Genomic DNA, 25,731 nt, shown 5'->3' on the forward strand with positions numbered 1-25,731 from the left:
AAGGCCCTTCGTCCTGTGGAAGCCTGTTGCCCCAAAGAAAGGGAATGCTAGAAGGGTGAGGTGGGAGTGGGTGAATAGGTGGGGGAGTGCCCTCTTAGAGGCAAAGGGGAGGGAGATGGGATGCAGGCTTGTAAAGGGGACACTGGAAAGGGGAACAACATTTGAAATATAAATAATAAAATAATCAATTAGAACAACTGAAAAAAATCCCCTTCATGTAAGTTCTATTTTAATTTTGTATATATTAACGGTAAATCAAAGATTACTTTTAAGTAATGTCATTGTTCACTTTTCTATTGGACCAGGTAATAGAAACAGTTTATAGAAGTTAAGATTTGGGGAGCTAATAGAAAAATAAGTGAAAACTAACAGTATATCCTCCTTGTTTTTCTGTCTTGGTCAGAATATGAGTATATACTTAACTAAAGTATAAAAAATATAAGGGGAGGGCAACAATTCAAGAAAAGGGGACTATTCGAAATGACAGGGTAAGTCACAACATAAGTCATGCCCTTCTGGTCCAAATTCATAGAAAGAGGGATATATATGTATAATAAATTCATAAGACTCATATAAGTAAAGTAAATCAATCTTTTAAAAATCCATAAAACTAAATAATGATAATAAAATTTTATTAATTGGGGGGGGGGGGGCTTTGTTGTCAAGACAGGATTTCTCTTTGTAGTCCTGGCTGTTCTAGAACTCATTTTGTAGACCAGGCTAGCCTCAAACTCAGAGATCCACCTGCCTCTGCCTTTCCAGTGCTGAGATTAAAAGCATGCACCACCACACCCAACCATGTTAATACTTTTTAATAAAAAGAGGGAGAATAGGAAAAAAAAGAAATCATGAAGTAAAACATACATAGAGAAAAAACAAAATACAAGATGTCACCACCTCTAACAGACAATCCTAATCTTTAAAGAGTTTCAGAAAGCAGGCAATGAGGAATCAACTGAATGAAGCAAACCCAATGGATACTTAGATAGGCACTGCACACAAGAAAACAGAACAACTGACTGGTCTTTCTTTTCTTTCTTCCTTTTTCTCCCTCTCTCTCTCTCTCTCTCTTAGGGGTGTGGATAAAACTACTTTCCCCCCTCAATGGCTTAAAGTTATATACACAAATATCTTTTGATCTTTGTCCTTAAGTTACATACCTTTTTATTTCAAAGATTTATTTACTTATTATATGTAAGTACACTGTAACTGTCTTCACACACACTAGAAGAGGGCATCAGATACAATTAAAGAAGGTTGTGAGCCATCATGTGGTTTCTGGGATTTGAACTCAGGACCTCTGGAAGAGCAGTTAGTACTCTTAACCACTGAGCCCCACATACCTTGTTTTTTTTTTCAAATGTTCCTAATAATCCCTTTGCCTCACCAATTAATCTTTCTATTAATTGAACAAGTATACAACGTCCTGATAACATATTTGGTTTTCTCCCAGCTCAGTTCATGTCAGCATCATGCAGAATGTTCTTTTTGAGTTACTACACATAAAATTTTCACTTACTTTTCTTGATCCTCAGCTTTTTTACTAAGCTAAAAGCTTTATTAGGGTATTTAATCCCTCCTGTATTCCTGTCTCTTGTATACTTGTTTGAGTACATCTAAAAGTTAGTATGCTCTTCACACTTTCCTGAGCTCCTCTGAAGCCTGCCTGTTCTCCCTGGTTACTGGCCCTCTCCCTGTCTGCACTGCATATTGCACACATGCTCTGCTCTGCACCACCCAAGCTACTTACACAGGACAGGCCTGTACCATAAATGAGGAGCTAAGGGATAAATGAGTAAATATCAAACTACTGGTCATCACTATCATTGTCTGGCTAGATAAGATGGAAAATATCTGGAATTACCTATGGGTAAAGAAACAGAAAAATGACAGTACAGATGTGTAACACAGCCAGGCACAGTGACACACGTTTTAATTCCACCCAGCATTCGGGAGACAGAGGCAGGGGGGTCTCTGGGTTTGAGGACAGCCTGATTTACAAAGTGAGTTCTACAACAGCTAGGGCTACACAGGGAAATCCTGTCTCAAAGGGTGGCACTGGGGGTGGGAAGTATATGGCACCTGTTTGATTTATGGGAATGTCACAAAGTTCTGAAAAACTTTTAAATTTTTACTATTTAATGAGAAAAAATGTAAGTAAATGAACTCAACACTACTGAGAAGGGAAAGGACCAACAAGCATGAACAACAGAGTCAGACTACCAAAAGCTAAAGGCAGAAATATATTAGAAACAAAGAAGTATCAAAAGAATTTATATGAAAAATGGTTCTAATAAAAACAATTATATAATAGATCTATTCCTAACCTAGTTTTTCAGAAGGAAAAAAACAAACTAAAAATCAAAATAGGAAATAAAAAATCAACAAGATAAAAATCTAAAAGTCTTTGTGGATTGATGTCTATATGCAGGTGAGGGCAGGCACAAGATAAGGCAGGGCCTGTGATTGGGCAGTGAGAAAGAAAGGTGGGGGTAGAGTTTTTGAGTGGAAGAAGAGATAGGAAAGGAGGAGGAGAAGAAGGATGACCTACCCCCATGTGGCTTTAAATAGCCACAGGTGGCTATGAATATCTTATAAAGGATGGACTACTATAGGACAATTTGTCTTATGTAAGTGGGCAATTTGTATCAGTATCAATTGGCTCTGAGTTTACTGTGTGAACGTCTTGGGGAGGCCTGATACCCCAGCGTAGTGGGATGCTGGAGGGATGGGGTGGAAGAGTGTAGGTGGGTGGGGGAGCACGCTCATATAAGCAGAGGGGAGGAGGAAGGGCAGATGTGAGATGTGGGGCTGGTGGAGGGGTAACTGGGAAGTGGGATATCATATGAGATATAAACAAAAGAAATGATTAATTAAAAAATTTAAATTTAAAAAAGATACCAGCTAAATAAAAAATATGGTAGCCACTGACTAGCTAAAAACTGTATTTCTTCTCCCAATGCAACTCTTAAATTCTGAACAACTCTTTTTTCTTTGTTTGTTTTTTTTTGTTTTGTTTTGTTTTGTTTTGTTTTGTTTTTTTTTTCAAGAAATGCTTTCTTCTTGTAACCATGGCTGTCCTGGGATTAAGGCATGCACCACTACCATCCAGTGTGCGCTCGCGCACACATACACACACACACACACAGTCAGTCTCTCAGTTCTTAGTCTCTTTCTCTCTCTCTCTAGAAACGCCATTAGAAAAATTCCTCACAAGTAAGAATATTGTTATTGAATTATTACTATGATGTACTGTAAATAATAAAGAAAACCTACACTGCCTGTGAATAGTGTATGTGCCTTCAGCATGTAAGAGGTCCTGTTTTCACCTATAGATACTACCAAGATTGCTAACACATCAACAGTCAAAAGCAAAAGGAAGGAGTGATGACCACAAGGAACAGTTCTGACAATTCCCAAGATTAATTCTGGGTTTAATAAACTTGCTGGTCAAAATTAGTAGGGCAAGTTAAAGTTAACAAGTGAACTGAACAGGAAAAACTAACATACTCAAGAAGAATACAGCCCTTCCCCCAATCAGCTCTCTATTCCATGATAAAGACCTTCTTCAGATTTATTCATTCCCTTTTTCAAATGAACACAGAGACAGAGACAGAGAGAACCATAACGTATATCATCACTTTTGATGTGCTAAATATTATACTTCCAATAGCACATTGGAATCTCTAAACTATTCCCTTTTCCTTTGTATCACTCACTAATAGTAGTTTACTGTCTTGAAGGGGGAAAATTGCACAGAGATATCTACCTTTCATGACATTAAATGAAAGAAAATGCAGGGGGAAAACCCTTCAAAATAATTAGATAAATGCATGAAGTGCCTTTGTGTAAACAGAACAACACAAAGCTATGCATTCCAGAGCAACTAGAACTAAACCTGGACACACCAAAACAAAAAGTTGTTCATATTATAACTGCACAGAAACAGACCTGGGAGAGTACTTTTAAAAGCCAGATTTTGTTTTAAAAGATAGAGAAAGGGAAAAAAGTAATTCAAAAAGTTACCTTACCGAATATGTTGGTGGAATGCCCTTTCCTTGCAATAGGTCTGAGCTCATTATGTCCCCATCCATATGTTCTGTAATTATCCCAGGCATGCTTCATCATCTGAGAAGAGAAAAATTGTAATACACCATTTGAAGCTATCCACAGACACTTTATACTTCATATAATTTAGAGTTGGGATATTATATTCTTACCCATTCTGCCATGCTTCCTATATTAGCATGTTATTCAATTAACATTTGTGTCAGTATAAAAACATACATACCTACTATGCTGGCTACTCTGATGTCAACTTGACATAAGCTAGAATTATCTCAGGGAGAGAACCTCAAATGAAAAAATTCCTCCTCAGCTGTAAGGCAGTTTCTTAACTAGTGATTGATGGGGAAGAGTCCAGCCCATGGTAGGTGGTGCCATCCCTAGAATGGTGTCCAGGGTTCTATAAGAAAGCAGACTGAGCAAGCCATTAGGAATAAGGCAGTAAACAGCACCCCTCCTGAGTCCAGGTCCCTGCCCTGTTTGAGTTTCTGTCCTGACTTCCTTCAATGAAGAAGAGCAATGTGGAAGTACAAGCCAAATAATCCCTTTCCTCTCCAGCTTGCTTTCTGGTCATGGTGTTTCACTGTAGCAACAGAAACTCTAACAAAAACAACTACACTTAATTTCAATTTACACAACAAAAGTTAGATGTAATCAAAGTTATTTGGAAAAAGGGAGGTAGCTATCTGGCATTATTTCCTTTCACAAAGTGCTAATACTTTGGGGAACAGTCCCACTTTCTTCACTGTGATAATGACTGGGTTGTCAATCAAAGGGCCTTGCTTCTACCACCAACTAATTCAGCCTGACTCTACAATCTTAACTTTAGACTAGAGACCAAAAAAATTTAAAGTATTACAAAAGCACAAAAGCAATCCTAGGTAATATGTAACCAAATGGCCATGTCTGCTTTCCAACTGAAATTGATTTTTCAAAAACAGGTGAATGAAAAGTGTTAGCCCACAGGTCATGAGCTAGCAACCCTTGCTCTCTCACAATGACTGGATGAGTATATGGATCAAATAGGAAAATCCAGTCCATTGTATTCACATTAGTCTAAACAGGAGGAGGCAGAAGATTATCTCATTTAGAATCTCAAGGGTTTACATAATTTAATCCTAAAACTGATAATGGCTAACTCTCTCCCATCAAAGAAAAACCAAATAATGAAAGGAAAGACACAAAGACAAATCAGCTGTGCCTAATGCCCTCATTTGAAGCCATTAAGTTAATAAATATTCTCTATCAGCTAGCATGAGTTGAGTTTTTAACAACCTGTGTAGTTCTGAGCTACACAACAACATTTAACAGTAAACTGCAGTGTATCATTTAACAACATACTATTCATTAAACCACTTCAAAACTTGCTGTGTGCAGCCAGTATCAATCAAATACCAAAATTAGGCAAAAACATTAAAAGAAAACTCCAGACTGATACAGACAAATTTTCTTCTAAAATAAATTAGCACTGTATAAAGAAAATATGTTAACATGACTGACTACATGCAGTTTCATCCAGACATTTAAGGTGAGTTTAACATTTTTTTAAAAGTAAATAAAATTCACCATAGTAACAAAAAAGTAAAGTTAGACAATTACCTAAACAAAAATATAGACAAAGCATTTCACAAAATTCAACATACAACTCATGATACAAACCCTTAAACTGTAATTACAAAAAAAATATCTTCAAACTAAGAGGTTACCCTGAAAAGACCTGATCTGACCCAACATACCTCATGGTTCAGTATTAAACACTTATTCTCTAGAGAGAGTACACAACTCAGTCTGTCGATTCTCACCATTTCTTTCAAAAAATAGTTAACAGAAGGTCTAGCCTGTGCAGTAGGCTAAGAAACAGAAATAAGGAAAAAGAAAAGGTACCACTATTCAAAGTGAAATGATTATGTAGAAAGAAAATCAGAAGTTATCTACAAGGGACTGGAGAGATGACTCGGCGTTAAAAGCACTGATTGCTCTTTCAGAGGTCCTGAGTTCAATTCCCAGCAACCACATGGTGGCTCACAACCATCTGTAATGAGATCTGATTCCCTCTTCTGGTGTGTCTGAAGACAGCTACACTGTGTACTTAAATAAATAAAATAAATAAATAAATCTTTAAAAAAAAAAAAGAAAGAAAAAGAAGTTATCTACAAAAGTCACTAGAAACAATAAGTCAAAGCAAGCCTGGTAAAGGAATGAGTAAGCTGTGCCCAAATGCACTGCTAATACTAACCTCTATCGAATCTGGCAAACCACCAAGCCTGAACCTTGACTCCCTTAAACGCACATGATTATCCATCTAAATTATTACGTAAGTAATAAAAGATTTCAAAACATTATAATGACATCGGAAAAGGGGTAATGAAGGTATCTGAACAAAAAGCTGTCAAAAAAAAAAGGTAAAGCACACCCCAAATGCCAGGCAAAAATTAATTAAAATGTCCATCCGTCTACACTCGTCAAGGTTTATAATACTAAGGCCAAAGGTGATGGCTAATCAAGATGGAACATCAACTGAACAGGATAAGGAACCAGTCAGGAAACAACTCTGGCTATGTCAATGAGGAGGCTTCACTAAGGAGAACAGACCGACCCTGAAAATGGTTGAAACTGGGGGAGAAAAGGAGGGGAGCGCAGACGCCAACTAAGTACAGAACTCACCGCTCTCTTGCTTCCTGACTGCAGATGCAGCACGACTAGCCATCTCACCTTCCCTGGCACAACCATGCCTCTCTAACTATGAGCCAAAATAAACCTACCTTCCTTCCCTCCTTCCTTACCTTCCTTCTGTAGCTCCTGTCAAAAATGTCATGGCAGTGAGAAAAACTGACAGACCAAGTTTAAAATACATTAAATAAATATCCACTACCAGAATATATAGAGGTACCCGACTGTATAAATCAAATGTATTCTTGTTGATGCTGTTATCAGGAACCCCAATTACCATGGTTTAACTCAACTCACTAGAGTTGGAATTCTCTTCTGGGGCTAAATAAATTTAAAGACCTCTGAGATCAACCTTTTTTATCATTTAATCCATGAAAAATCTTTGGAAGTAACATGGGCCTAATAGCAGTACAGTTCCTTAAAACATGGCTCAAACAGCATGAATTGCTTAAAATTTCATCTATGAAAGGCTCTGCATAGCATCTAGTATAATCCATTCAAATGGAGTATTTTAAATTGCTTATTCAATGAACTTTACACATATTCTACTCTTTTATAAAACCCTGCGCTTCAAAAGATCTCTAACATGGCAACTAACCATCTAAACAAAACTGAATCAAATTTTTAATTTCCAAACCTTCCATTATGATCAATAAAGAAAAAGAGCACTGGAATCCTTACTTTCCGCCTGGAGATGGAGTTACAACTACGCAGAAGAACACATGGCTGGCTGTACATGAAATACCAGTCATGTCCAGTCAGAGGGCACCTCATGTCTCCATACCACCAACCTCGCTTATTACCTCTTTAATTTTTTCCCTTTTTTTGCTGATCTCTGTGTCTTCTGGGTCCCCACCACTGACCCCAACACGCTGTGGGACAGGGACAGGTGGGAGTACCCTGGTCTCTTTTGTCTTCATTGCTTGGGCTACTTTATTTTTCTCTGTCTGAATTTCTGCATGGATTTCCTCTCTTGACTTTCTTAATTTTTCTTTTGCTTCTTCCAGGGCTTTCTCATGATCAGCCCTAATCTTATTTCTCAGACGCTCTTCTTCTTCCCTGGGAAATAAAAATAAATTAATTTTTTAAAAAAAGGTCAGAATACTCAACACCCTAAATTTCTCCTATTAAACTGTAGTGCTTGTTTTCTAGTCCCCCACATTAAAAGATAAAAATTATCAGTGACAGGAAGTCATCTGCTCAAAGAATAGGATAAATTTACACTTAATGATATGAGAAGGAAAATATATTCTAGATGCTGAGTAAATATTATCATGAAAAGAGCCTAGGAAAAAAATTCTAATTCCACAACAGAGAAGTGAGAAATTACAACCAGTAACTTGAAGGTATCCATGGAAAGAGGGCAAGGGTGAGGGCAAGGAGAACAATAGGGACCAGTGAAAAGGGACCGAAGGTCAAGCAGTGGCATTGAATAACAGAGAGGAGACAAAAACATGAACCTAGGACCAAGGGAAGAGATGGGATATTAGAGATGGGAAACTTTCATTTATTTAGTACAGCACATGCTGCTGAAACTACTTTGCAAATGGCCAAGATTTAATAATATGATGATTCCCAACAGATGAAGATTAATTAAAACTCTCTTCAGCTTTTCTTAAAAATAAAAGTTCTAATTTAGTTAGTGGTGAATACAGTGTTTCTTATCCTAAATAACTGAGACCATAAATGTTTCAGATTTCAGTTCATGGGTTTTTAAAACTCTGGTTGTGTTTCCCCACTCCTAACTGCCTGTCATAGAAGGGCAAATGCTATTCCAGACATGTGAAGTGTGTAGAAAAGGCAAAACAAAAAACAAAAAAAAACAAAAAAACTATGAAGCTGCAAAGTAAACTATTGGTATCCAAGGACTGCAGTGGGGGTGATAAAGTCACTGTTTTATGGGTTCAGAGTTTCTGTTACTAGCATAATAAGAGGTCTAGAGGTAGAAGAGAGAGATAGCTGTACAGCATTATGAATGTGCCTAATGCCACTGTACTTCAAGACGGGTAACAGGATAAAGTGTTATACATCCTTTACTGTAATTTTTAAACTGGAAGAAAAGACTATTCAAATATTCAAATATTTAAATCAGCCTTATTCATAATAAGCACAAACTAGAAAAATCCAGATGTCTTTCAATAGATGTTTAAACAGAAGACAGACACACAGACAGACACACACACACACACACACACACACACACACACACACACACACACAGTGCAATGCTACCTTATTAAAATAAAAGAGAATTGTGGATGCCCAATGTGAAAAAATTTAAAAAATCATAATCCATCTATGCCAATCAAATCTTTCCCATCTGTCCATAGCTACAGGTAGCCACATAACCCTAATTTAATAATTAAGAAAAACAGGGTTCTATCAGGAAATCTTTTTCTCTATAGATTAAGAAATGGACAAGGCCAGCCAATAAAAACTGCCTTTTGGCTGCCCCAACTATTCATTCTTCTCTTTAAACAGCTACAACCATGAGACAATCAGCATGAGAACACACTGCCATGGTGGACCAAAGAGAAAAGAAAAAGGGAGGTTCTGCTGGAGCCCTCAACTACCTGCCCCAGATTTCAGATTCTGTGAAGTTGCTACCAGTTGGGCATTCTGCCACTTTGAGCTAGAGTCTCCCCAACTCGTTGGAAAAACAGCCATACACACATGTTCAGAAAAGCAGGTGGTCTAGTGGTTCTTTCAAGGGCAGTTTCTGTCTTCCAGACAAGTACTAAGTCTCAAGAAGGAAGGTTGGGTCCAACATCCTCTGCTTTAACAAGCCACCTGTCTTCAATAAGCCAATTAAAGAAACGTATTTAGTACAAAGATAGTGATCCAGGAACAACCTCCTCAAGTCCGTTGTAATGTGGCCACATTAAATGAATTTCCTTTTTCTTCCTTTCGTTTTTTTTTTTTTTGTTTGTTTGTTTTTTCTTTTTTGTTTTTTTTTGTTTGTTTTTTTTTGTTTTTTGACTGGGGACGTTTTAACACTCAAGATGAGTCATGGATATTGTTTGCTACTTTAGCCATTCTTTTTTTTTTTTAACTTTATTTTAAAAAACAAAGATAAAAGAAAAAAAATTTAAACATTTTTGCATAAATGTATACAAATACAATTGTGCCAGTGCTTGGCTTTTTTTTTTTTTTTCTTTTTTTTTTTTTAAGGTTTGATACTCTGCATTAAGGTCTTACTAGTTACAATGAGCAAAAAGTACATGTAAAACAGGGTGTAACCCGGAACTAGTCAACGTTTTCTTGGTGTGTAAGGATTGAGCATGACGTTTTTGTTTGTTTGTTTGTTTTCTTTTCTTTTTTTCTTGAACTTCACACAGTCTGTGAGTTGTTTCTGGGGCAGTCCGAGCCTCTGGGGTTAGCATCCCACTATCAGTGACCCTTTCGTTATTAAATAGGCTTTTAGTTGGCTTGTAAAGGATGTGTGACCAAACTTGTTGGGCACAGTATGTAACCACTAAGCTCAGTAACAGCTTCCGGCATGGCAACTGCCTCACTAACTGCTGAGTACCACTTAGAAGCCCACCATGTTTGCAAAGGCTCACAGGCATAACTGTAAAGCATCTTCCCCCACCACCGAACCTCTGCAAACAGGCATTATACACTAATCTAGAGTCAGCACTGAAATGAATGGCATGGGATACAGGTGACAATAAATCCCAGCTGTCTTTTCAAAGCTTCTCAATGAATGAAGAGCATTTTACAGGGCCTGAGCTTTGTGAAAGAAATGTCTAACACATTTCCAAAAATTACTTAGTGATAGTCTCCTTATTCTCCAAAGCCCTTTCAGCAAGACAGAACATACTAACCAAGGACATCTCTCTGACTATGCCATCAGTGAGTCCTGTGGTATCTTCATTAGCAGACTGACAATAAACATACACCACCTCTCTGAGTCCCTTTTCTCAGGAGGACAGAAAGTCTCGGCCAAGCACACATAATTACTAGAAGAGATGAAAGGCTCCTCAGCTCAGAGTCCAGAGAAGTCCTAAAGTGGGTTCCTTCATTCCCTTCATGCTTTACCTTCTCATTACTCCTCACTCCACACAACTAGCCAGTTACACAGCTAAGTGATGACTACAACACCTTGTTACTGTCCTTTGGGACCTGCACTCTTACACCTTTTCAGCTTCCTTAAACAGGAAGAAAGGAACAAATTCTGAGAAAGACTGTAGAAATGTAAAAGGTACCAAATCATCCTAAAACAAGGCCTAAATCTTTAAAGGCAAAAGTTTCCATAAGTATGTGGTTTTGTTTCTGGGTCTTCAATTCTATGCCACTGATCAATCTGTCTGTCTGTCTCTGTATGAATACCATGCAGTTTTTATCACTATTGCTCTGTAGTATAAGCTTGAGGTCAAAGATGGTGATTTCCCCAGAAGTTCTTTTATGGTTAAGAATTGTTTTTGCAACTATGAAATACCTTGGTGTGACTCTAACTAGGCAAGTAAAGGACCTGTATGACAAGAACTTCAAACCTATAAAGAAGGAAATCGAGGAAGATCTCAGAAAATGAAAAGATCTCCCATGCTCATGGAGTGAAGAATCAACATTTTAAAAATGGCCATCTTACCAAAAGCAATCTACAGATTCAATGCAATCCCCATCAAAATTCCAACCCAGTTCTTCATTGAGTTGGAAAGAGCAATGTGCAATTTCATCTGGAATAACAAAAGACCTGGAATAGCAAAATCCATCCTCAACAAGAAAACATCTGCTGGAATCACTATCCCTGACCTCAAGCTATATTACAAGGAAATTGTGCTAAAAACTGCATGGTACTGGTACAGAAATAGGCACGTGGATCAATGGAATAGAATAGAAGATCCAGAAATGAGCCCTCACATATATGGTCACCTGATTTTTGACAAAGGAGCTGTAAACATTCAATGGAAAAAGGACAGCCTATTCAACAAATGGTGTTGGTCCAACTGGCACTCAGCATGCAGAAGAATAAAAATAAACCCTTTCTTATCTCCTTGTACAAAGCACAAGTGTAAGTGGATCAAAGATCTCCAATTTAAACCAGGTACACTAAAACTATTAGATGAAAAAGTAGGGAAAACATTAGAACACATAGGCACAGGAGAAAATTTCCTGAACAAAACACCAATGGCTCATGCTCTAAGGTCAAAGATTGACAAATGGGACTTAATGAGATTGCAAAGTTTCTGTAAGGCTAAGGACACTGTCAAGAAAACAAAACAGCAACCAACAGAGTGGGAAAAGATCTTTACCAACCCCACATCAGATAGAGGCCTAATATCCAAGGTATATCAAAAAGCTAGACACCAGAGAATCAAACAACCCTATTAAAAAATGGGGTACAGAGCTAAACAAAAAGTTCTCAATTGAGGAATATCAAATGGCTGAGAAACATCTAAGGAAGTGCTTGACATCCTTAGCTATCAGAGAAATGCAAATCAAAACAACCCTGAGATTCCACCTCACACCAGTCAGATTGGCCAAGATCCAAAACTCAGATGACAGCAGATACTGGCGAGGATGTGGAGAAAGAGGAACACTTCTCCACTGCTGGTGGGATTGTAAACTGATACAACCACTCTGGAAATCAGTCTGGCGATTCCTCAGAAAAATGGACATAGTACTACCTGAAAATCCAGCTATTCCACTTCTGGGCATATACCCCAGAGATACTCCAATATACAACAAAGATGCATGCACCACAATGTTCATAGCAGCTCTTATTTATAATAGCCAGAAGCTGGAAAGAACCCAGATGTCCTTCAGAAGATGAATGGATACAAAAATTGTGGTACATATACACAATGGAATACTACTCAGCCACCAGAAACAATGACTTAACCAAATTCTTAAGAAAATGGATGTATCTAGAGAATATCATCCTGAGTGAGATAACCCAGTCACAAAAGAACAGACATAATATGCAGTCACTGATAATGGGATACTAACCCCAGAAAGCTGTGAACACCCCAGAAACAACTCACAGACTGTATGAAGTTCAAGAAAAAAAAAGAAGAAGAAAGAAAAAAAAGAAAAAACCATTATGCTCAATCCTTACACACCAAGAAAACTTTGACTAATTCCAGGTTACATCGTGTTTTACGTGTACTTTATGCTCATTGTAACTAGTAAGACCTTAATGCACACTATCAAACCTTTGAAAAAAAAAAAAAAAAGAGCCAAGCAATGACAAAAATATATTAGTATACTTTAATGCAAAAATGCTTAAAATTTGTTCATTTATCTTTGTTCTTTAAAATAAAGTTGTTCAAAAAGAAAGGAATTGTTTTTGCTGTCTTGAATTTTTTTGTTTCTCTATATAAAATTGAGAATTGCTCTTTCCATGTCTTTGAAGAATTATGTTGGAATTTTAACAGGGATTGTGCTGAATCTGTAGATTGCTTTTGGTAGGATGGCTAATTTTACTATGCTAATCCCACCAATCCATGAGCATGGGAGATCTCTCCATTTTCTGAGGTCTTCTTCACTTTCTTGAAAGACCTGAAGTTCTTGTCATACAGATCTTTCACTTGTTTGGTTAGAGTTACCACAAAATATTTTATATTATTTGTGACTATTGTGAATGGTGTTGTTTCCCTGTTTTCTAAGCCCATTTATCATTTGTATAAAGGAAAGCTACTGAGTTGAGTTAATTTTATATCGATCCACTTTGCTGAAGTTGTTTACCAGCTGTAGAAGTTCTCTGGTAGAATTTTTGGGGTTGATCATAACATCTATAAATAGTGATACCTTGACTTCTTCTTTGCCAATTTGTATCTCCTTGATCTCCTTTTGTTGTCTTATTGCTCTAACTAGAACTTGATCTTTGACAAAGAAGCCAAAAATATAATATGAAAAAAAGAAAGCATCTTCAATAAATGGTGCTGGTCTAATTGGCAGTATGTAGAAAAATGGAAATAGACCCATATTTGTCACCTTGCACAAAGTTCCAGTCCAAGTGGATCAAGGAAAGCAACATAAAACCAGATAAACTGAATCTAATAGAAGAGAAAGTGGGAAAGAACCTTGAACTCATTGGCACATGGGGGTAGGGAGGATTTTCTAAACAGAACTCCAATGGCTCAGGCTCTAAGATCAAGAATTGATAAATGGGACCTCATGAAACTAAAAAGCTTCTGTAAAGCAAACAACAGTCAATAGGAAAAATCAGCAACCTACAGATTAGGAAAAAATCTTCACTAACCCCACATCCAATAGAGGGCTAAAATCCAAAATATATAAAGAACTCAAGAAGCAAACCACCAAAAAGCAAAACAACCAATCAAAAAATGGGATATAGAACTAAACAGAGAATTCACAATAGAGGAATCCCAAATGTCCAAGAAACACAGAAGTGTTCAAAGTCCTTTGTCATCAGGGAAATGCAAATAAAAATGACCCTGAGATTCCACCTTACTCCAATTAGAATGATTAAGATCAAAAACTCAGGTGACAGCACATGATGACGAGAATGTGGAGAAAGAGCAACACTCCTCTACTGCTGGTGGAGTTGCAAACTGGTACAACCACTCTGGAAATCAATCTGGAGTTTCCTCAGAAAACTGGAGATAGATCTACCTAAAGACCCAGTTATACCACTCTTGGACATATACCCAAAAGATGCCCTACCATACCACAGGGGCACGAGCTCCACTATGTTCACAGTGGCCTTATCAGTGATATCCAGAAGCTGGAAACATCCCAGATGCCCCACATCAGAAGAATGTGGTTCATTTACACAATGGAATACTATTTTGGCTATTAAGAACAAGGATATTATGACTTTTGCCAGCAAATAGATGGAACTAGAAAATATCATCCTTGGTGAGGTAACTCAAACCCAAAAGGTCATACATGGTATATGGTATATACACACTAGCGTGGGGATATTAGCCCAAAAAAAGTACAGAATACCCAGGATACACTCCACAGAACTCAGAGGTTAACAAGCCAAAAGGCCAGAGTGAGGATGTTTCACTCCCACTGGGAGGGAAAAGAAAGCAATCGCAGGAAGCAGAGGGAGGGAGGGAGGGACCTCAGTGGAAGATGGGAAGAGAAAAGGGGGAACATGATCTGGTATTGGGAGGCACAGAAGCCCTGCAGGACAGCAGAATGAATGGACATATGCAATGAGAGGGTGAGGGTGGGGGAGTGGGGAGACCCTCTAGAATGTACCAGAGACCTGGGAGGTGAGAGATGTTCAGGATTCAATGATTCAAGATTAGATGAAATACCCAACAGTAGGGAGAGGGAATTTGTAGAGTCCACCTCCAGTAGAAAGACAGGGTATCAAGTGGAGGGACAGGGTTGCCATCCCAGTCAAAAACTCTGACCCAAAATTTTTCCTGTCTAAAAGAACTGCAGGGACAAAAAACTGGAAAAGAAACTGAGGGAAAAATGGTTCAGTGACTGGTCCAACATGGGATCCATCTCAAGGGGAGGCCCCAAGACCTAACACTATTACAGATTGTCTTAGGGTTCTACTGCTGTGAACAGACACCATAACCAAGACAACTCTTTTAAGAACAACGTTTAATTAATTGTTCAGAGGTTCAGTCCCTTATCACCAAGGTGGGAACATGGCATGTCACACTGATGCTATGGTTTGCTTACACACAGGAGCCTAGCATGGCTGTCCTCTGAGAGGCCCAACAAGCAGCTGACTGAGACAGATGCAGATACTTACACCCAACCAATGGACTGAAGTCAGGAACCCCTGTGGTTGAATTGGGGAAAGGCTAGAAGAAGCTGAGAAGCAGAGTGAGCCCATAGGAAGACCAGCAGTCTGAACTAACCTGGACCCCTGAGATCATCAGTCAAACACTAAGTCACCAACCAGGCAGCATACACTAGCAGGTCCGATGCCCCTGACACATATACAGCAGAGGATTGCCTAGTATGACTTCAACAAGAAAAGAAACACCTAACCATAGAGAGGCCCCAGGGAATGGGGAGGCATGGCTAGGGCAGGGGGGGAACATCCTCTTGGGAACAGAAGGGGAGAAAGAATGGGGTAAAGAACTATTGAAGGGAGATTTCTTCCTTCAGGTTCATTCTGCTTAAGAGAACCGATGAGTGATTTCAAGTTGCTCCGTTGATTGCGGAGGAGCAAAATAGAGGCAAGCCCAATTGGGAGTATCTAAATGAAGATTTACATGTAATCACTGTGGAAGATGCTCAGAACAGAGCAGAAATAAAGCTGAAGAGAGCGGTTGAAGAAGGGAAGAAGTTACTGGTACCTGCAGCTGAAGGAGAAGACAGCCTGAAGAAGATGCAGCTGATGGAGCTTGCAATTCTGAATGGCACCTACAGAGACGCCAACATTAAATCACCAGCCCTTGCCTTTTCTCTTGCAGCAACTGCCCAGGCTGCTCCAAGGATCATCACTGGGCCCGCGCCTGTCCTCCCACCAGCTGGCCCTACCATAATGCCTTTGATCAGACAAATACAGACCGCTGTCATGCCAAACGGAACTCCTCACCCAACTGCTGCAATAGTCCCTCCAGGGCCTGAAGCTGGGTTAATCTACACACCCTATGAATACCCTTACACGTTGGCACCAGCTACATCAATCCTTGAGTACCCCATTGAACCCAGTGGTGTGTTAGGTGCGGTGGCTACTAAAGTTCGAAGGCACGATATGCGTGTCCATCCTTACCAAAGGATTGTGACCGCAGACCGAGCCGCCACCCGCAACTAACCTATGACCTTCTGACCTCTGAACTCTTCACCCAATGATGACCTGACCATGCCTGCCTGCTGATCAGTTAACTGGTAATCGCCTTTGCTTGCCTGTCCTCAGTGCAGTGAGCTGAGGCACTTGTCCGTTCGTCTTACCATCTAACCAAACAAAAGACAAAGAAATTGTCCTCCAACTCAGCTTTTCCCCCCGTTTGGGTGAAAGTGGTTCTAGAACCTGCACTGAATAGTAGTAAAGCAATAAGGCCCGATTCATCCCACAGCACTGATCATCTCTCAATGCCCCGCCCCCAAGCGAACGGTAAGAAGGCCTCTCTTAAGAAGGGGAGACAGATGGCCCTAACTACTCAGTGACAGAGGCAGTTACTGTGAGAGACTTGTAGGAATCTTTTTCTTCTCCTAGCGAAGTCAAAGCTCTCTCTCTGAATGTACTGTGTGACAATGCATCATGCATGAACCTTCGGTCAGGGATGTCATTGGGGAAGTGACTTCAAAAGTATTCAAAATTTGACATGCTGTTTGTTTAGTCACTACAGTGCCCTCAAAGGGCAGACATTGCAGCCTTTTTATATTGCCTGCCAAAATTTGAAGTATTAGAACAAAGTGTGCCATGAGAGAAAAACTTAAGGAGTTTTGAAAAGTAATGCAAAGAACAAAACTACAACACTATTTTTAAAAAGTTGAGTATCTGAGTTAAAATTTCCAAATCTTTATTTTACACCACCTTAAAATTATATGAGAACAAGGTACATGCATTATATGTCACATTACTGGGCAAACTGTTCAAATATTTTTTTAAACCTCCCTGTATAGAAAATATCATTAAGGATGTAAAAGCCATGCTTGCCTATTTGCTGTATACATGTAATGAAATTGTAGATAAAGTGTAGTGCATTGAAACAAATGAACAAAAAGTAGATACTTTTACTATACAAGGGTGCTGGTGCAGAAAAAAATATATATATATTTGGAAATGTAGCATTTTATACTTTCAAGTGTTATAAAAAAAAAAGAAAAAGAACAAAGAAACCCTTTATTTCATTAAATGATTTTTTCTGGTGGTTGTTAAGAAACAAAAGACCAAAAGAGCCTTTTTGTCTTTCTTTTATTTTTTTAAGTATTGGAATAAGTCTAAAGAAAAAGAAAGTGCCTTATTTTCCTTCATGGTCATTTAGTCAAGTGTCCTGTAAGATCAGCTCCTCCCTCAGAATAAAGTTACTGCATGTTCCTCCCTCGCCCAGTATGTGAAAGGAGATATGAGGAGAGATGAATGAGTTGATGGTCTATAAGATTTGTGTCACGTTATCTTGATGCCAGTTTGCCAAATCTGATACTGTGAAAAAAATTTGATAGCTTTTCTAATGTCTGACTAGTAAATTTTAAAATGTCATTCTTTTACAAATCATAATTGAGTACTTTTGGTTATTACTGTCTTCAGTGTTAGCCCAAGGAATTCTGAGGTTTAGAAAAAAATTATGTGAGATCTGAACATCAGTTTACAGAGAAAATTAAATTAGAGCTTTATTTTATTTGGAGAAGAGGGACACAATGGATTTTTTTCTTACCAATTAGAAATAATCATCATGCCTAAAACTTTTTCACAAAAATGAATCTTTGAAATTTTTTATTGTTGGAAAAGTGTAAGTAACCTAAATGTAATCAGCTCTCTTACATAGTCCATCTCTGCTGGCGTTATTAACTGTTCCTAAACACACCCTTTTAACAAAGGAATGAGGAAAGCCTGTGTATCACAGTCACAGTGAATGCTCAGCTCCATTCCTTTCCTCTTCAGTTTCTCGAAAGTCAAATAGTTTTGTAGCTGAAGCAGTTTATATGCAAAGCCTGAGTTTAATAAGTCATTAACTGCTCAGTACCAGATGTGGCAAATCTCCAGTGATTGTGAACTCCTGGCCCATCAACTCATGCCCTCTTCCATACCTTCATGGCTTCACAGTCAAGGTCAGCAGGAAGCTCATTGGTCACCTTCATGGTGACCTCCCCATTATTCTGTCTCACTCGGAACCATTTTCAGTTTATTTACTATTCAATAGACAGTCCTTGTTTTGTACTCAGCTAGCTTTGGTTAATGTACCACTGCTTTGTCTTTCTGTTACACATGTGGTGGTTTTGATTTATTTACAATATATGCTGTGCCATTTTGATTTCTGATTTTGGTTGGTTGGTTAAATAAATATGCGACACTCAGAACACTTGAGGTGATAGTTTAAAAAACATGAAACAGTACCACTATTTGATCCAGTCTCATCTCAGCTGTGTTATACCTGGACATTTTAGATGTTTATCAAAGGTCTTTTATGGGGAAGAAAGTAAATGTGTAAACCAACAGACGTGTGACGTTTATGAGTAATGCTGGCTCTGAACAAACTTTTGAAAACTTAGTTGACAGTGTTTTGAGTCAACTGAAAAAAAGCATGACTTTTGGAATCTCTGAATGCCTTGGTTCTCAGTATTATCACTCTATTGAATTTTTTTTTCTTATTAAAGTATGTAGTTTTTAAGACTTTTTTCCTGACAGTATTATGTAATTTTTTAGCGTGGGTAGATGGGAGTGTCGCTTGTATGTTACCATACAGCTGACATGTATTTTTTGTCTATTCTTTATTATCTTAGTAGTTTATGCTATGTATGTAGTACCATAACCAACCTATTGCCTATGAGAAACATGTAAGATAATGTATTTACAGCCATTGTTACAAGTTTATAATGTATTTTTCTATCTTGTTTTATATGTATGTTATATAACACTCAAAAGAATTTTTTTCTTGATTGAGAAAAGGATACAAAATGCAAAATCCACAATTTTGATAACTGAAAATTGCCAATTGTTTTGCAGTACTTTATTATATTGGGTGTCTTGTCTTTCTTGGGCTTTTAGTTAGCTGATGAATGAATACATTAGACACTTCTGGGTTTTAGTTGGGATTAAACATAGCTTGCATTTTAATTCTTTGGTTCTTTGCTGTTTCTATTAACCCATAGCATTATTTTAATAAATGTTATAATACCAACCTAAAAAAAAAAAAAGAACTATTGAAGGGAGACCAAGAAGTAGGTAATGACTGGACTGTAAAAAATAAATAAATAATACGTTTTTTAAAAATGCAAGAGTAGCAGAAAAGGTGCCTAATAGTCCCTATAGTCCTCTAACCATATGTCTATAACAACACTCATATTTGCACAAACCTTCAGTTTCTAAGGCCACCATTAAAGACTATAATTCTTCAATTCTTTGTGTGGTACCTGAAAATCCCTGGGAACAGCAGCTCTTAATCCAAGTAGGTCCCTAAACAAGTAGACATAAGAAGATGCTACATGCATAGGACATGTGTTTGTTTCTAGACGGCTTGAAAACACAAAAACCTCCAGAAATAGATGAACCAACCTCAAACTCCCAGAATACCCGAATTTAGAGCCTACTACAGTTCAACAACCTTGTTACGGTCTCAAGGGTTTCTTCTCTTGAAACACGGCCTCCCACAGAGCACCAGCTGAGCAGGCCTCCAAGTAAAAGTCTTTCTTCAAGACCTGAGCCAAAAGGCACAAGGAAAGAGAATAAAATTCCTGAATTGGTCTCTTTCTTAGACCAACAGCTTTAGACCATGTACAAAAACTAAAACATCTTTCAGAAAGTGTGACTGAATTGTGCATGTGATATGAAATCAAAGAACGTATGCAAATATAAAATTAGTTTTATTAGCTTAGCAAAAGAAAAATTCTTATCTCTAACCCAAACCCCCAAACAGTGTTTGTAACTGTTTCTCTGAAGCCTTCACTGAACAATCCAAACTAGAATAGTGGGTTCCATCCCGAAAACTCACATTTTTGTCAGTCTTCATCCTAATAAATAGCCCTCTTGCCATCTACATGAAATCCAGTAGAAACTCTCATTTTACTCCCTAAATATTTCTCAACTCTGTCTAGAAAAAAGTTCTAATTCTACAACAGAGAACTGAGAACATGGCAGAAAAGCTTTCTGTAATCATACACTACATCACCCTCACTTACAACACTTCATTTACCTCCTCCATATAAATCAAGGAATTTTACTGTCGCTACTAAAACAAGACCTACCTAATATGTCTCTCTTATTCTCTGCAGATTCTACTTGCACATACATCCTTTGTGTTCAGCTACACTCCTTGTGGTTCCCTAAAAACCTCCACTGACAGCTTCTTACACATGTTATTTCCCTCTTTTTAAAACACTCTTAAATTCTTTCTTTGCCTGTAAGCCATAGGTCAATTATAATTTCAAGTAACTCCTAGACTAGGAAGTTTCTGTAACACTGTCTCATGGCATCATGATCCTTTCATTGTACCATGATATGAGATTTTGTGATTAAATATCTTATCTAATATGACAAAAACCCATTATGTTCAGAGGTTTTGGTTTCTGTTCAAATCTGTCATGGAAAGCTCACCACAACAGGCAGATAACAGAGGCTCAAAAGAAATAAGGCAAACAAGTTCCAAGTCCTACCCAAAGTGCTGAAATATAGTCAAAGGGCTGCCTATAACAATTGTCTTTAAAGCAAACTTGCCAAATTCACCCTCAAACCCATGTTAAAACTCCTGAGGTAGTTAGTAACAGAACAGCTAGCTGTCAATAATATTGTCAAGTATTAGCTTCCAATATTTTACTTTATTAGCTAAATGTTAGATACAATTGCTCAGCCACAAGTGAAGTACATTTGAAAGCAACACGTGGGAATTGATAATTTACATAATTTTTATAATTAGTTTTAAAAATAAAAATTTGAACTCCTTAAATTTTAGCGTTTTAGAGAAAAACATTAGAAAAAAGGATAATACATCATAACTGGAGTTCTTTCTGAAATATTAAGAACTCTAGAAAATTCTACCAATAAAATTTGCCCACTAATAGATTTTTTTAAAAAATCAAATCATCCATTAGAAGTGGGAAAAAAACAAAATTCAATATCCATTTATGATGGCTGTACCTCATATCAAAGCAGAAAAAAAGAGAACAACCAAATAAAAGATACTTTCCAAAGGTAAATATAATTCTTGTCACTCAATATTATCATTCTGAAACTATGAAAGCTTTTCCTTCAAGATGAGTGAACAAAATGCTATCACAGCTTCTACCTGACTGCAGTGGGAAACTGTCAGCAGCAAAAACTAAACAAGAGATGAAAAAAAAATGAGGGCTGGAGAGATGGCTCAGTGGTTAAGAGCACTGACTGCTCTTCCAAAGGAACTGAGTTCAATTCCCGGTGACCACATGGTGACTCACAACCATCTGTAATGAGATCCAATGTCTTCTTCTAGTGTGTCTGAAGACAGCTACAGTGTACTCACATACATTAAATAAATAAATCTTTTTAAAAAAAAAAGAAAAGAAAAGAAGAATGACGAGAAAGACGAAAAACAATCTTCTGTCACAGGCACAAGTCTATAGGAACCTACAAACCACTACAGTAAGAGTGCAGCAAGGAGGGGAGCCGCCAACCAACGCTCAGCAAACACTCTCCTTCCATCACAGCCTCTGCTCCCATCTTTCCAGACTCTAAGCCTTCCAACTTCCACTTCATGGTCTCTTCTATGGCAATGTGTTTATTTCCACAGGTGAGCTTGGTAATGACTATTTCCTTGTTAAGATTGACAGCCTTAAAATTTTTAAATTATCTTTGAAACAGCCTTTTTCAACTATCTTGTTTTAATACTAAAGAGAAATTTCATAGAATGTAGGAAAAATAATAAAATAGCTGAGTTCTGTAAATTGCTACTAATGTACAATGCAGACAAGAATTGGTCTAGTAAGTGACTAGAGGACAACTGGCAACTGGTAAATAGTGGAACAACACAACTCAAATTCTACACAATTTGGTGCAACGTGCCTGAAGAAAATTAAGACCTTCTAAAAAGAAATGCCTCACCTTCAACGCCATGACAGAAGAAACTCTCAAACTTGGAGGTGGCCAGGATATAACATGGTGCCAACTACTATAAGGAACTTACAATTCAGTCTAAGATGATTCTCAGTAGCAAATGGATGTAGTCTATCTGCACAGAACAACACTCTCACATGAACAACAAAGAACTTTCTGTATACTATTATGGTAGGCCAAATCATGTCCTTTCTAGTCTACTGATTATGTTAAGAATCAGAGAACAAACAGTACCACTGGGACTCCCCATTCTGTAAGAGTGAATCCTCTGCTTCAGACATATTAATGGAGAAGCCTAATTGTCTCAATACAAGCAATGCTTCAGCCACATGAAAAAGACTTGAGATTTGAAGCCAAGCACTGAGAAATCCACTGAGCCTCAAGCAACAATGCCAAAGCATTGACTACTACATGACGATGCAGCTCATCACCATCAACAGAAACTCGCTGTCTTTCTTCAGATACAATTTGGCTGTTAACTCTTTTCTTCTTATATAATGAACACTTATTGATCCGTCTTACATAAGTCTTAATAGGATCTCATCTTAATAGTAATTTTAGTTCAAATGAATAGGTACCACTCACTAATAAATTCAATGATAATCAGCAAGCATTCCCCAAAAGTAAAGAGTACTTTAATATGCTTGGGTAATACAAACACACACACACATACACACACAGGATTTGCTGATAGGAGTAAATTTGTAAGCAAAGTAAGTACACAATGAGTAAATCACAACAGAGGTAAGACCCAGAAACTGTTACAGAAAACATAAACCACACATAGAAAATGTTAACATTACAGAGTATGACCTGAAAACAGATTTGCATAGAGACAGAGAAAGATGTGATTGTCAAATAGAAATTAAAAGAATGGGAATCTGCCAGCTGAACAAGAAAGCACAGTGTACAGTGGCACAGAAGTGACACAACATACTAGACAAAGTACTTTGTTTATTGTAGCCATAAAAGCAAACCGTGTGGGCTAGAAGGGAACACAATACACTAGGACAGACTGAGTGTAACAAGAGAATGGTGGGGGGGTGAGAGTAGGGATGGCAAAAGCAAAACAGCAGTTACAGTGCATCCTGACTGCAAGGGGAAGATACTAAGAACTTCATTTTCAAACTACACAACTGCACTTAGATCTTACAAGACACTGTCCTCCACACCACAGTGGACTGACAGTCCTGCACTTGTGAACAAAAACATTCTGGCATTCTGTCAGTGAACAACTGAAACAAGTGCACTTTATGTTTGTAACATATATCTCATTAACTAGGCATGATGATGCGTGCCTATAATCTCAGCACTTGGGAAGCAGAGGCAAGAGTGAGCTCTAGGTCAGCCTGAGCTGCCAAGACTCGATCTCAAAAGCAAATACATGGCAGGACGCCTTCACAATGTGCAGCAGCTCCATCAGTATACCACGGTGCATCTCAGAATAAGGATAAAGCTTGTTTCATTCCGTGCACACAACTCAGAGCTCAAGTGCTTGAGTTCACTACAACCTTACTCACTGCTAATCCAACTGTACTTTTCATCTCCTCTGACCCACGATTCAGAAGGTGTCCTTTTCCATACATCTGGAGACTATCCAATACCATCACCTGACCGATGTGTGTTACTTTCACTGAAGCTAAGAGCATACGTCACATGACCCCAGTCATTTTATTAAACACCCCCCTAAAAAAAGGTCTATACTGACATAGCTGCATCTGCATTTAACAGAATGTATATTTTGCTTTTTTTTTTAAGTCTTCACTTTTTATTCTTTGTGCACAAAGACTAGCATGATCTGGTTTCACTGGGTAGGCAGTCAAATAATCCATTCAAGGTGGCTTTGTCCAACTTGATGAAGCCTGTGTCCTTCGCGTACTGCTGGAAGCACTGACGGCGCATGTTCAGCCCATGTTTATGGACCCGACTGTGGCAGTTAGAGCAGACTCGGCAAGAGCGAGAGCCCTGGCTGAACTTCCGCGGGCGACTCCAGTAGAGCTGCTGGTGACCCATCTTGCCTTCAGACGCGCACCGAGGAAAAAGGGTATGTTTTGCTCTTACAGTATTCTACAAATGTCAAGTCAAGTTAACATGGTTTTATGTCCCTACTGATTTTCCTTTTACTTCTACTTTTTAATTTTTTTAAATAATTTTTATTTATATGAATACACTGTAGCTGTCTTCAGACACACCAGAAGAGGGCATCAGATCCCATTACAGGTGGCTATGAACCACCATGTGGTTGCTGGGAATTGAACTCAGGACCTCTGGAAGAGCAGTCAGTGCTCATAACCGCTGAGCCATCTCTCCAGCCCCCCTTTCACCTCTCTTATTGGTTACTGGGTAAAGGGCACTAAAATCATGACAAATTTCCAATGTTAAAAATGAGAAAAGACGCACAACAATCTTACAAACCCCCCCCCCCCCATACACATACACACAACCTCAGTTAAGATGACTTCACTGGAGACTTGTACCAAGGACTTGGGGCAGAATTGCTATCAGCTCTACAGAAGCTTTTGGGAAACTAAAGAAGAAAAACTTAATTCCCTTTATGAGGCCAGTATTGCCTTACCACAAGAATCCAATAAAAGTAGTAAATAAATAAAACTAGTGACCACTGTAACTCATGAACAAAGAAAACCACTTGTAGAATTCAATAGTATACAATGACCAAATGTTTGTTAGCATTCAAAAACCAACCTACTCCTCAACCTAGGACCTCAGCATTACCACACCTTTCCCACTTCACAGTCTTTTCCTACAGTCTCCTTCACTCGCTTCCTGTTGTGGTGAGTTCATGCTCATTCTTTGAAATCCTATCCATCCATTTTAAAACTATCCAAAACTCTACAGACTCTCACATTAGTAGGACTTGGTTTATTTCAGAGTGCCACTTTGGCAACAGAGGCATGCACATCTAAAGGCATCAAACTGACACTAATGTTCTGACAACAGCTTGGCAGTGGTACCCTAGTCTGTTCTGTCTTCAGTAAGGTTCTGTGTACCTGGTTTTGATGCCTATATTCCAAATCTATGTTCTCTAGACAGTGTCAAGTCTGAAAGACACCCAATAACCTTTCAATAAACATTTTTGTTGCATATATCACAGGTAATTTCCAGTATTTGTATTCTCCTGTGGACCTCTGTAATGCAGAATAGTCTAGTAACAACAACTAGGCATTATGAGTCCATTCTCCATTTTTGATAAGACAATTCATTGTAGAATGGAAATTTTTGACCTACTAAAACCCCTGAAAAGTTGAGAGAAGTCCTAGCTACATGTTTAATAGCTGATGGGAACACAGGGAATATAAGAGCTTGGCCACAAAGCCTACAATTGCTATTCACTATTAAGCACT

At 38.2% G+C, this 25,731-nt stretch overlaps 3 protein-coding genes across 3 annotated transcripts in view; 1 reads left to right on the forward strand and 2 right to left on the reverse strand.

The window, feature by feature from the left end:
• Positions 1-25,731, reverse strand: part of MAN1A2 (mannosidase alpha class 1A member 2) — a 150,737-nt gene that overhangs the window by 106,730 nt on the left and 18,276 nt on the right. The window contains exons 2-3 of the mRNA XM_080915464.1: positions 7,539-7,794; positions 4,032-4,128 (exon numbers count right to left, since the gene is read on the reverse strand). Of these exons, the coding sequence (XP_080771590.1) occupies positions 4,032-4,128; positions 7,539-7,794 (353 nt within the window). The remainder of the gene's footprint in view (positions 1-4,031; positions 4,129-7,538; positions 7,795-25,731) is intronic.
• LOC308419567 (KH domain-containing RNA-binding protein QKI-like) lies at positions 15,318-17,279 on the forward strand (the record flags this gene model as incomplete). Its single annotated transcript, XM_080915335.1, has 2 exons — positions 15,318-15,341; positions 15,848-17,279. The coding sequence occupies 2 exons, from the start codon at positions 15,318-15,320 to the stop codon at positions 16,436-16,438; spliced, it is 615 nt and encodes a 204-aa protein (XP_080771461.1). The 3' UTR covers positions 16,439-17,279.
• On the reverse strand, positions 24,158-24,382 carry LOC308419568 (small ribosomal subunit protein uS14-like; the record flags this gene model as incomplete). Its single annotated transcript, XM_080915336.1, has 1 exon — positions 24,158-24,382. The coding sequence occupies one exon, from the start codon at positions 24,380-24,382 to the stop codon at positions 24,158-24,160; it is 225 nt and encodes a 74-aa protein (XP_080771462.1).

This window comes from Micromys minutus, assembly GCF_963924665.1.
Source record: "Micromys minutus genome assembly, chromosome: 4".
Lineage (NCBI taxonomy): Eukaryota > Metazoa > Chordata > Mammalia > Rodentia > Muridae > Micromys > Micromys minutus.